The sequence below is a fragment of the Mytilus californianus genome, unplaced genomic scaffold (genome assembly GCF_021869535.1).
Source record: "Mytilus californianus isolate M0D057914Y unplaced genomic scaffold, xbMytCali1.0.p SCAF_5, whole genome shotgun sequence".
NCBI classification, from domain to species: domain Eukaryota; kingdom Metazoa; phylum Mollusca; class Bivalvia; order Mytilida; family Mytilidae; genus Mytilus; species Mytilus californianus.
Window position 1 is genome coordinate 76,110,773 of NW_026262701.1, and position 14,139 is coordinate 76,124,911.

The following is a 14,139-nucleotide window of genomic DNA, read 5'->3' on the forward strand; positions in this document are numbered from 1 at the left end:
TGACACTAAAGTCATATGAAACTTCGAATTAAAAACAAAATTAAATATGTTTTATATACTTGAATGGCTTAGTTTTACTATAAAACAAGTGTATGTGAACTTTCTTATTAAAGAAAATCCGTTTAATTATCAAAATCTTCATACATGTACTGCTATAGAATCATTGTCTTTCCGTACTCTCATTCACTGATATATACTATCATCTGTGATTTTTTTGTTTATATTATATGATACAAATTTTCCCGTCGGATTATTTTTAGTCCAATAGGACATAAGTTAACCCAATGTTAATTTTTTTTCTTTTTTTGGATGTTTTCTGTTAGGATTTGTTATTATTTCTATATGAATAATTGTAATCCTATAAGAGTAATTCTACAATGGAAAGACCCGATGGAGAAAAAATATCCTATTCATTTTTCTTTATCTTAAGAGATATAAAACTCTAGGAGAAAAAATATCCTTTAGGATTTTTTGGAACCGTAAAGGATGCTATATGAACATTTTTTTTTGGTCATATATACCTGTACCATGACATACAATGTCGCAAATATCTTGTTGACCAACACAGACACACATGGTTTTGTATTTAGATAAGTACTTAGTTCAAGAAACTGTATTATTTAGAATGTTTGTTGATTGATTGATTGATTGACTTATTGGTGTTTAGCGCCACTTTCAGCACTACTTTGCTTCTTCGTGGTGGTTAGAATGTTTGTTTATGTTGAGTTTTTTTGCAGAAGTTATGAATACTACGGAAAGGATATGAAGTAATCATATTAAGGTAGCACTACAGTCAGAATTTTCTGACTCCAACTAACAGTCTTTAAAGATTATTTTCTCCAAAACTACTCAATGGATTTTTAAAATCTTTAACTCATTTTAAAGCTGAAATATTACTCTTTCTTAATCTATAGCTAAATTTATTTTTGGTATGATTAATCTCAAAATATAGCTCATTAATTGCCAAAAAGTGCTCTTCCAACTTGGATTAAAATGGCACATTCAGGTCAAATAGTAGTAAACATTTGTTTTCATCCCTTTAATCAACCATACACAATCTGCAAATCCGTGTCTCAGATTTTTGATATATGCCTCCAGTAAGAAGATATATTGATTTAACTGCTGGGTGCCAAACCTTATTTCACCTTTCATCTTTAGAGACCTATAAATTCATTTAGAAACAAATTATCCAAAAACTGGGACACGGTATTGTAGAAAATATTCCCTTTAATCACATATATCAAAGTCAAGCCAAAGGGGGTACCCATAAAGTTTCTACTTTCATTTTTTGCCAACAATTCTCATGAAAAATTGTTCAGAAATCACCTAAAAACTGAATTTCCCCCTTAGAACCCCTATAAATGCAACATAAATACAAAAATGCCACTGGGAACACCCCAGGAGTGTTCTGACACCATTATTACATCAATAGAACCACACAGTTTGTGTCTTTGATGCTCTAATACTGTAAATTTTGAATTATAAGTGCACTGACCAACACTAACTTGGCATTTGGCGGGAGTTTGACGTCACAGATTTGACCAACATCTGTGATGTAGTTATTAAATATAGACAAATCTCCGCCTCTGTCCAGACAGTCTTAGATAAGGGAATAACAGGATTGACCAGCTGCATATAATCAATATTTGCCATTATTATTCTGGCTTCCTGAAAATAGACTGATTTTTGGGTTTTATGGAAGTGAAAAATTTCACATATTAAAACTTAATATTTGATTAAAATGCCTAAAGCTCCTAACAGAAGACATGCTCATCATTTAAATTTAGAAGATCAAAGAGACGAATTTATACAGGCTGTAAGAAATGTTGGGTAAGTTACTTTAACTATTTATTTATTTTCTGTTAAAAAATAATAATAAGTAAAACAGTTTAAACTACATGCAAGACATCTGAGCAAAACTTTTAATGATGCTAGTAACTTATAGTAATTTTCATTCATTGATTTATTTAAATTAATTATAATATTAAATAAAAAAGTAACTATATAAAATTTTTTCTCAGATATGATGGGGAAATGTTTGCCACATTGCTGCAAGAGGAAGTAAACTCACAGAGGAGAAGAAACAGGGGAGACAGAAAATTAAGATGGGTGACATACTGTCACTGGGCTTATGCTTTGAAGGTAAGACACTGTTACTTTTAAAAAAAATTATCAAGTAATTTACAGTATGAGTAGATTGTCTTATCTGTCTACCTGAAGTCTTTCTTTGGCTATTCAGCATTCATAGAATTGTAATGCCAAGAGCAGTTAAATTAAAAAAAAATCATTATTGGAAAAGGAAGGGGGGGGGGGGGGGGGGTTCATGTTGTTTGTAGGTTTGTCTTGGACTAAGTGAATTAAATATTTTTGTGGTTGGTTTTGCAATTTTTTGTTATTCCTTCTAATGTGTATTTGAATACTAGTTTGTGTTTCTTCGATCTAATGTAATATTTTGATTAATTTATATAATATTTTTATTATACAACAGGATTCTGAAATTGGACCAGACGATGCCCAGTATGCATGGCCAAAGGTGGTGCTAAACTATCTTCGTTCTCTAGCACCACTAGACATCAAAGGAGAGATAAAAAAGGTGAGATGATAAACTGATTAGTGATAGAAATGTAGATCAATGGATACAATTCTCTCTACATATTATCAAAATATTATTGGTTGGGCAGCAGGACATGTTAAAATACCCTATTATTTGTGTTTATAATTTCAAAATGAAACCCCCCTTTTCAAATCTATTATGATCATTTTGATGAGTTCACTCACATTTTTTATACATAAGTTCAATTTTTAGAGGTTAAAAAAAAGGTTAAGAAATGAAAGAACAAATTTATTTTTGTCAAAAAGTAATTGTTTTTTCTCTTTTTTTGTAGGATGCATTTCCTGTGACAATGGAAATCTTCTGTAGTATAGTGGCTGAGAACAAATATGCAGTGACAAAAATAAATTGATATACACAATAAAACAATTGTTACTTATTTACATTTGAAAAGAGAAAGAAATAGGTCCATGCACTTATTATAATTGAAAATGTTTATCTTTATATCATTGAATTTGATTTCTTTGACAAGTTTGTTTTTTGTGGCCTTTCATGGGTTTTCCACATGTTTTGCATTTAGGCTGTCTCTTCCCCTTTTCACTTGGATTGTCGGAAGTCACTGTACTAGATTTATAATACTTGTCTTTAGCATAACTGTCATCATATTGGAGTGTATCTTGGTGTTGTGCTTCCATAGCTTTCAATTGTTTTCTCCGTTTCTTTCCCTTCTCACTTGCGTTGTACAAAGAATGACGAATTCTGGTAGAATCAATGTTAATCCACAACCGCTTATTATTGTCCCCTACACTAATATTTGCCTTTTCAAAAAGTTTAGTATTAAAATTTTCCATACCACTGTTGAAATGTCCCACGGCTAGTGCTGTACCAAGCTGAATTTCCCCTGCACTATGATATTCTCCTTTGGCAAATAGCTCCAAATAACATGATGAAGTGATTCATTTTGATTTTGAGTCAAACATTTCTCAGCGCCGGAGAGCAGTTTTTCATCAGACAGTTTTTCGAAAACTGGTTTTAGTATTTGGACTACAACTTCAGATAATGGATTTTTGAGTGGTCGGTAGGTTGATGATCCACGGTCTTTGTCAACGAGCCATTTACATCAAGAAGTATTCCCTTCAGGACAAAAGTGATGCATAGGATTTTCTCCTGTGCTGGCATAATGAAATAATATAGCCATTACATTTTGTCTCATTGCATTTACATTACCCTTGTTGTTTCTTATTGCAATCCCGTAAAAGGTTTGGAAACTGTTCATCAATCTGTTTGTAAGTCCACCTTTGCCTGTAAGTTGCTTTCCATCTTCAAGTTTTCTTCCTGAAACATTAAAATTTGATTAAATTTTCATTACTAAATAAATATCTTTAGGGAAATGTATGAGTCTGTAACTTCTTGATCTAAAAATGTTGCATATTAGCAATTGAAATGTAAAGTACATAATTAAATTTAATCCTAAATGCTATGAATTGACTAAAAACTGAATGAATATAATATTCAAAACTTTAGTGAATTATTTCTATTCAGAACAAAGAGCAATTTATGTATCTATCAAAATATGCAAAATGCACAAATACAATGTGCACCATGGTGGCTACAACATTATATAAGTGGAACTTTTCCTTTGCAAAATATAACAATAAGTAAACCTTAAACCAAAAAAAAAATAGGTTGACAATATAAAACTTTCATTTTTCAACATGATTCTGATCATGCTGATATCAGTTATAAATTATCTGGTCAGTTATGTTTTGTTTGTCCATGATGATAAGGGCTTCATTAGCATAGATGTACATACAGTTCCCCACTGTGATACATGTATACAATATGGTTTATCTCTATATTATTTGTCAAAACAGACATCATATATTTGCACTGGCAACTTTAGATTTTGATGATTTAAAAAAAAGGGGGAGGGTAATACAATGTACTGTACGGTACCTTTATACTGATCAGCTAGCCGCCTAAGATGTTTGCCCATTCGCCCTTGTATATGTCCAACACAGTCCTCTTTTGCAATGATTATGTTAGGGCCATACGGTCTAGAATCTACTACATTTCCATAGGCTGAACTGTCACCATCACCGACATATGTTGTATATTGAAGACTGTGCTTTTCTACTGAGCGCCGGAAAAGTATTACAGCACCGTGTGCCTCCATTGTCTTAGCTGATCCATCATGATTCAATGTGCAATCTTTCTCGTGTTCAACAAACCATTGCAAAAAATCCCCAGTGTGAGTTTTTCCTTCTCTTTCCCATTTCTTACATGACCTGCATTCATTTGATAATGTCACATAATCTAACACCTTTCCTGTGTCAACAGAAATAACGCTTATAAAGCCAAATCTAGAACTATATCCTACATGTGCCCATGATCCATCTACAGAAACGGAACATTTACAATCTCCATTTCCATCCCAACCGGACTTTCTTTTCAATTGCTGAATTTCCTCAGCTGCTTCAGACAGATTTTCCTCAATTATTTCAGTGGCAATTTCTTTCCACGTCTGCGTATGCTTTTTGTAGGGTCCATAATTTACTGGACTTGGTAGATCAAGTATGGAACAGAATTTTAGAAGTGCATTTCTAGATTTTCCCATCATGCGCATGGTTAAAACTGAAAGACGGTTCACATTGTGTATTTTACTATATTCAAAGTTTCCCTTTCCGTCAGTATCAAACACTGTATTTGAATTACACTCATTACATGTCAATGCTAATTTCAAGCATAGTCCACTTTTGTTGTTTTCACTTGTATCAATGACATTTAATTCTCCAGTTTTGCAAGTACTACATACAGCAGCCTGGTTAATTTTTTTCTGCAAAATCTCCAGTTGTATAAATGCACGGCCAGTTACACTTGCATCCTCTTGTTCGTCACTAGAAATATCAGAGTCTGAAATGTTTTCAATGTTGGAATTCACTTCCCATGATATGTTCATTTCTTTGTCACTCTCATCATCATCATCATCATCATCATCATCATCATCATCATCATCATCATCATCATCATCATCATCATCATCATCATCATCATCATCATCATCATCATCATCATCATCATCATCATCATCATCAACATCATTAGTGGCAGCAGCAGCAGCATTGTCTTCAACTTCAAATGACTGTTCAAAAGGTGATGAAAGTTTCAGAAAAGAAACACTACTATTTAGATTATTTTTCTCTTTGGAATGAAGACTGCTGTCACTGTTGGTAGTGTCAGATTCAGAGACATATTCTTCTTGTTTGTAGTAAGAACCTTTGTCAGAGGCTTTCAAAGATAATTTCACACTCTTATCCATAGTTTTTTTCATTTTGGAAGATTTTCTCCTTTTAGTTTTTTCCTTTTCATATATTTTTCCTTTTCTCTATTTACTTCCATGTTATATAAATTACAGTTACAATGAGATAAGACCACAATATTTATCTTGTGGTCAAGGATTAACAGCTGGACATTGGTATCAACAGATGATTGACATAATAGCTCCTCCCAAATGATCATATATTTAGATTAATTACCATGTGCCTTTATTTACATAAGTTCATTATCAATTTACTCCCTGTTGTGATATGATAATGACTTTGGGATTTTTACAAACTGTGCAGAATGAAACTTACTTCAAAATTATGTGATAAAAAAAATATCTTCAAAAAATCATTGTTAGACTGTAGTGCTACCTTAAACTGACACAAACACTGAATTATTTAACTACTATAAAACACTACAACACAATACTTAATTATTAGTATACGACAGACGTTAATCATACACTGTAATTTATTTATTTATTGATTTATTTAGCTAGCATTAAACACCAAAACATAATACTTTAATCATCATTACAGGATGGGAAAACAATATTACATTTGGCAGCTTACAGTGGAAACATTGAGTTAACAAAATGGCTGATAGAACAAAAAGAAATGGATCCCATGGTTAAATCATCTAAGGTAACATTTTGCATTATGTTTGTGCATAGTTTCAGATTACCTCATTCTCATTGTTTTTATAGAATTTTTCATAAATGTATTTCAAATTTAAAAGGACTAAAATTGATGTGCACTAAACAAAATTACTTCATTATATAAAACAAACCATCAATCAATAAACTATTCTCTCCCAAAATAAAAGGAAACGCAACAACCAACTTGCTTTCAAAATATGAATTTTCTTAAAACATTTGCATGAAAGAGACATCGAAACATGATAATGTCAAAATTTAAATGTCCTATAATTGAAATAAAACTCCTTGTTTCGGGTCTAGAAGTGGAACGCTGAAAGTCCAGACATGTGGTTCGTCCAGCGGGAGTCCAAATCTTCCGAATTTTAAGCCCTCTTCTGTCCCTCCCGTTAATTATTCAAATCTTCTGTTTTTTTCAAAATTTGAACCCCAAAAAAATTGTCAGTTTCTATTTTTTATTACCATTGATGTCCACAATAATTACTTTTTTGTGTCACTGATGAAGGTAATTTTTACCTGTAAATCACAGAACTTGTATAATTATATGGCTTCATTTGACACCTTGGGTGTCAAATATACTATTAATTAACGATATTTACCTCGGGCTAACCGCCGTTATGTAATAAAAGCTTTGTGTATTTGAAAACACTTAAATGAAATTTCGGGTTACTTCCCTTGTTTTATCAAGTTTTAAGTCACCCTCCTTAGCATAACGTAAATTGATAAAAGAATATAAATGAAAAACAAATGAAGAATCATTTAAGGATGGTAATTTAATGATTTTTAAGTGTTTATGCTAAATCTGGCCGAAACAACAATAAGCTTGGAAAATTGAATAACACTTTAAAACACATAAAATATGATTGGATGTTGGAACTGAGGAACACACTAAGATAGGTGACAAAGATGAGTAAAGAAAAAAAAATCACATACAAATTTTTAGTACAGCTTAGTGTTGGAAAATATTTCACATGGTAACAATACAGAGATAATTCATTAATAGTAATACTGTTATCTTAAAAAAGGGGGAAATATGTAGCTTTATTATCAAAATGAACACGGAAAACGTCGATAAATATGTCGATAAAAAATCTCCAGTTTTGTGGCCCAAACTCTCCAGTTGTGACTTGACAACTCTGTCACATGTATGTTAAACTAAATGATTTAATGAACATTGAATTTCCATTGGTCTGATTGTATCTGTTAATGAAATTAACTATTTTTGACAGAATAAAGTTTTGTTTAATTATCTTTCTGTTTTTCAAACCACTGTTTTTCGGACTTTTGCTCAGGGTATGATGGAATTAAGTGGTAAACGTTCAGAAATAATCAGATTATTGGACATAATTTATTGTCAGTATACTATTCACAAGTTTATTATTACAAAACACAATAGCACGTTGTATTAAATACTGCACACACTACGCGAACAGGGACCATATCAAAACACGATTTAATTATTTATTTAATTGCGTTATCCTTATACTTGATATTTAATAAACATTCACATCAAAACGCATATGTTCTGTCACTTACTTTCTTTACTTATATACTTTCCGATCTACAAATGAATTTGGTTCGTTGAAATATACACAGTCACGTGGTAGCCTATCCATAGAGAGGCCGTATCAAAGACAGATAACTACCTGTATAATTGATCGAAGATTCTCGAGACGTTCCGAGAATCTTGTTTCCGAGGATATCTGAATGGCTCATAGAAGCTTCCAAAAGTCGCCAATACATAGGGGGTTCACGCATAAAGAATTATTATATTTATAATAGTTATGATATCAGTTCCATAAATGAAAAGAGTATATAAGGTAGATAGAAAACGGCATTACATACTATTCATGATTTCCCATGTACGAAAACTTCATACAAATTTAATTATTTTTTTCCATAAATTGTATTCAGAAGTGCCCAGGCTTGGATCTGTTCAGCGAACAAAATTAAATGATATGCAGGTTGCTATATATAATTTGAGAGCAAGAGAGAAATATCTCAAAAATATTCTTCTCTTAAATCGCTTGATCAAATAAATAAAACTTGACATACATGTAAAGCATCTTTGAGAGGTCCTCTATAAAATTTGCTCATTTTGTTCCGATCGGACAACAAACATGGCTGCCATGGGTGATATTAAAAAAACCTCCTCTGAAACCGCCAAACCTTCTCCTCTGAAACCTCTTGGCCAAATGGAACCAAACTTTACAGGAAAGATCTATGGTTGGTCCTTCACAAATTTTCTCATTTTGTTCTGATCGTAAGACAACATGACCTCCATGGTCAATTCGTGTTTCTGATTGGCTGATTAAATATTTTAGTTTTACTCTCAAATTGGTTGGCCAAATTTAAACTAAACTTGACATGAAGCATTTATTGGAGGTCCCTTACGAAAGTTTCTTATTTTGTCCTGATCAGATAGCAAATATGGCTGCCATGGGCAATTTTTGTTTCTGATTGGCTGATATTTTTTACAATCTTGTCCTCTGAAACTCCATTTGACATATGACAGTTGTTTTCCATTCGTTTGATGTGTTTGAGCTTTTGATTTGTAATGGACTTTTCGATTAGAATTTTACTTGGGGTTTGGTATTTTTGTTATTTTACTTTTTTCATTGCCAAATGTAACCACAATTTACAGGAAGCATATATAGAAGGTCCTTTAAAAATCAAATATCAGGTTCAATTTGACAGACTTTGGCAGGTGAGCAATAACAGGCACATACGAGCTTCTGGTTTCAGTTGATGATAAATAGTAAAGCGGTCATTTGACACATTTGTTTTGTGCAAGTATTTTCTAGTATGTCTTTATAACTTTGATAGAAATAAGATATGATTAAAGGGAGGTTTGAGATCCCACAAACCTAGTTAAACCTTCACCACTCCGTTATTTGAAAAAAAATGTAATGTAATCTTTTTCTTGGTTACAAAAATTACACTTATCTGTCTTAGTTATTTTCCATTGCAATAAATGTTTTTTTCGTTGGAACAATATACTGTAATAATTTCCATCTAAATATTTTCAGTCAGATATTCAAAAATAAATTGGTACAACGAATTCATATTTAAGGTTTCTTGTATTTCTAGGATTCTAAGCCATCTGTTTATTCCTATTGATGGCTCTATTATTATACTTATTAAAGAGTTATATAATATTTCATTTGTTAATAATTGAGTCTCAGTATAATGATTTTTTCCAGATAATCTTATTTCTCTGAATATTAACTGTATTTTTAACCGAATTTTCTTTTTGAACGACTTGGATCCATTCTTCTGGGATAGAATTTTTTAATTAATGAAATTCAGCGATCCAGTTTATTTTGAACTTGTTTAGAATGGAGATTACTTTTTGATAAAACCTAGGAACATTTTAAGAATATTTTAGAGATTTAGTATCGTTCAAATTCATGCTAAATATTGACAGAATTCTGTTTGAAACATTTAAATATTTCTATGGTATAAGCTTCCAAGTCGCAAGTTTACCATTTACCAATCTATTTACCCATGATGCTTTTAAAGCCACATAATAACTTTTAAAGTCAACTATTTTTAAACCCTTCTTTTCATATGGACCTATCATCAGGCTTCTTTTAACTTTGTCTGGTTTCCCATCCCAAATATATTTAAATCTTCTGTTTTCTATTTCTTTTAGATAATTTTCTAAAATTCAACAGACGTTTACTAGGAATGTAAATAAAGGCAATAATAAAGTCTTTATAATTAGGATTTTCCCTAAAATTAATAGATTTCGTTTTTTCCATAACATAAATAATTTATTCATGTTTTCTATTTTACAATCCCAATTTAATTTTTGGCATTCCACTTTATCATGTCCGAAAAACACCCCTAGAGCTTTAATAGGTTTATCTCCCCACTTAATCCCGACAATTGTATCTTTACACGATTTCAATTTCCCAATCCATAAGTCCTTTGTTTTATTGTTTTATTTCTATTTAAGGTAGCACAATACAAAGATTTTTTTACTTCCAATCTCCAACATTTAAAATGATGTTACTTTCTAATGACTGCATACAAATTAATAAAAGAGGTATATATAGATAGATAAAAGATTAATCTTTTAAATGAATGCAATATTTTTGTTATGCAATCATTATGTAATTGTTTATAATGCAATTAATGGCAAAATCTTGGTCAGTTCAATCGAATGAATTTAGCTCTGACATCTCTATAACTACACAAGAAATTTTAACGTTATCTTAATCAACACAGCAGGAGCTACAAAAGGGTGTCTCAAATTATCGCCATCGTATTCCATTCTCTCATAAATCTGTAATTATTGTAAACATCCTTACCACATAAAAGTAGAGATTATTTGATCTTAATATGTTCCCAATTTGAGGTAGCGTTTCAAACGTTCGCTGTGTACACCGAACATTCTTTATAAATACTGATCTCTCTCGCGAATACATTACTGTATATTTTAACTGAATTTAAAGAAACTTTTTGTGATGTTATTATTGGTAATTGTTCTTTTTTATGACAATTTGACCCGGCTTTGGTTTAATAATATATCAGAGACGCATCACGGGTTTTTCATAAAGGAGATTCTGGGGGAAATTGGACAATTCTCGCATGTTTCCTTACGTTTTTTTTTCATTTCTGTGGAACAGTTTGTGTGTATGTTGGGTGGTGGAAATTCCAACCTTCAAAACCTCATCTGTATTGTGTCGTCTTCTTTTTGTGGTACATTTTCAAAAGACCTGTTCTCAAGCGCAAATTTACATATGTATGGAAAAATACATACACAGATACATGCATTTACACATTACGCAAATTTGCATGGTGCGTAAATTTACAGGACATTGTATCATCATGCAATTTAAACATTGTATTTTAAACTGTTTTATTGATTGTATGCAAAACGATTGCAAATTTTGCATAATGATTCTAAATGATACAACCTATTATTATTGCTTGTTTCACAACTTTGGTTTTTGTTTGGATTCGTTATTCATATAGAAATGCATGTTTTAATCATGATTTTCAAGTCGACTATTAGTTCAGGGAACGATGGCTGGCATACAGCCGGTAAACTCGTTTCTGTATAATTCAATCAAACCAGAAACGACTCTGATGAAAATAACGATGTTTTTCATTTTACAGATTTTGTTTGGTTTCTTAGTTTTTCGTTTCTCAGTTTACATATTTCGTTGCGTTGTGTTGCGTTTTCTGTTCTTATAGTTTACAATGACCCCTAATAGAACGGTGACCAAGGACAGAATTATTTAGATTTACTCTCCCAACAGAAGAACACACAGCTAAATTATATATCATTTGAAAGGGAAAAAATGTACTATAAGAATATGCCTGTCGTAAGGATCAGATAAGTGTCCAATTTAATTTAAAACTAAAGCTAAAGGTCAACTTCACAATTTTTAAAAAAGGATTTCAACTTTGATTTGTTTTCCACTTATACATGTGTTTTCTGTCAAATAACAAACTTAAACAAACTCGGCTTCATTAATAGTAGATTTTCGTCTAAGGACTAAATTCTAGATAGTTGTTCACAAACAATTTCTCAACACGACATTTTTAATTGCAAAACTCAAAATATGAAGTTTTCAACCATATAAAATCAAAATGACCTTGACCTCACAAATAATGTCAATTTTACGAAAAAAAATCATTTGTCGTGAAAGACAAAACTACAAAGTTATTTGTCAGCCAATACTGATACGATGTATCAGTTCAAAAGCAGCTAGGTTTAATATGACATGATACCGTTTTTGCCGTATTTGTTTACAACATGAATTTGTTTGGCTTTATCGATTAAACTATTTCCAAATGGGTAGTTAAATAAATTAAATGTCTTTTAGGTAGTTATATTTACTTACATTGATTTTATATGAGCCCTATCCCTGAGGGTCTTGATTGGAAAGGTGGGGGGGGGGGGTCCTCTATTTCTGTATTCTTTAATTTTATATGGCATTTTTTTCTACTCTTAATACTTTTTGCCCATTATTCATGTTATTCTCTATTCTTTATATTTTAGCACCTCATTATTCTCTATTCTTTATTTTCTTGGTCCATTTTTCTCTATTCTCTATATTTTGTGCCCATTATTTTTTATTCTGTCAACCCCAATCCACAACCTTATCCTATCTTTTTGTAGCGTACTACAGATTTGCAAAAGTTCCTAGGTCTGCACTCCATCATTGTCATTTCCGTCATTCATAACAAGGCGTGTATTCATGTTACAACATATTTCACTTACACGGCATGCACAAAAGTCTGCGCATGACGGATTTTGCTCAAAGCAGATGAACCCTTTTGAGTACAACAATAATACATTAAAACGATAATAATAAGTACCAATTTAACAGTATTGAGAATTAGGAAATACAACACCAACCACGAACTCCCTACTCCTCAGGAAAAAAAATTAAATTCAAACTTCAGTGATAAACTAGGGGGCAATAGTCTGACCTAGTACAGGTACATCATATGTGTGTGTTTGGTTTTGGTGTTGGTGTTGGTGATAGTGGTTTGGGGTGGCGGGGTTGCACAAACCTCCAACTTTGCCTTTTTAGATCATATATGGTAACAGTAAAACATGCAATTGAACGGAAAACTAAATAGTCCCGCTACCAACATTATGACCACTAACTTGAAACAAAGAAATAAAACAACCTTTAATTTGAAAAGTATTTTGTTCAGAACGTGCGAATTAATATGGAAAGAAAGCTAAGGTTGCCAACAATGTTTGTTTGCTACTAGCACTCATGGGAAAAAGAGAGAAACATAATTTCTAACACGTTTATGAAGTTTAAGTAGCGACAAATTGAAACGGTCAGTATTTATGAGTACCTGAACGTATTCAAAATCAGCAAACCATCGACGAAAAAAACCTATTTTGAATGAATCGTCCCTGTTTTCCTTGATAAAAGATGTCAGAACTTTTCCGAGTTTGAATATGTAATTTTTCAATTTTTCAGTTCTATTTACCTTATTTCAATAGAATACTGGATGAGAAACACTGTCTTATAAAAGATTTCGTAGGAAACGGTATATTAACTTTCACAAGAGAGACTAAAGATACCGAACTAAAATTGCCATGGCAAAAAAACAAAAAAACGACCATAAGACAAACACCAGTGCGCAAAATACAACTTGGGAAACTAAATACTGAGCAAAACGACCCCTACATTATTTGTCTCTAAAGTACCTAACTTGTAATTTTGTACTAACTACAGGCTTTATTAATCTGATTAAAATGCAGATTAGTTGTATACGCTTCACTTTCAAGCAAAGCAAAGCATGGACATTTGATTGAGATTTGGTAAAGTACTTGTAAAAAATTAAAAAAAAAAACAACATTTGAACATTTCGTCCAAATTTTAGCGAAGATCACGGAGGTGGTTGACATAGATTCGAATCAATCATTTTGGGTGGATACGTGAGGTTAATTGTGTTTAACGTGAACTCATCAGGGAGTGGATTGTCCAGAGACGTGTCTTAGTAAGGAGCAAGTTTTATCCGCAATATATTTAGGACAACTGTACACGTTGTTTTGTTTACCTTTTGATCATACAACATAACGACTAGCTTTCGTGCAAATTGAAAATATTCATCAATTGCACTATTT

General features: G+C 31.8%; 1 protein-coding gene across 10 annotated transcripts in view; it reads left to right on the top strand.

Moving 5' to 3' along the window:
• The window catches only part of LOC127703064 (uncharacterized), a 434,903-nt gene that overhangs the window by 217,058 nt on the left and 203,706 nt on the right, over nt 1-14,139 (top strand). For 3 of the 10 annotated variants that reach the window (XM_052207450.1, XM_052207455.1, XM_052207457.1), the window contains exon 1: nt 6,436-6,519. The exons of the other annotated variants lie outside the window; for them this stretch is intronic. In XM_052207450.1, coding sequence (XP_052063410.1) covers nt 6,493-6,519 — 27 coding nt within the window. In that variant the 5' untranslated portion in view covers nt 6,436-6,492. Of the gene's footprint in view, nt 1-6,435; nt 6,520-14,139 lie in introns of those variants that run through there. 10 annotated transcript variants of the gene reach the window in all.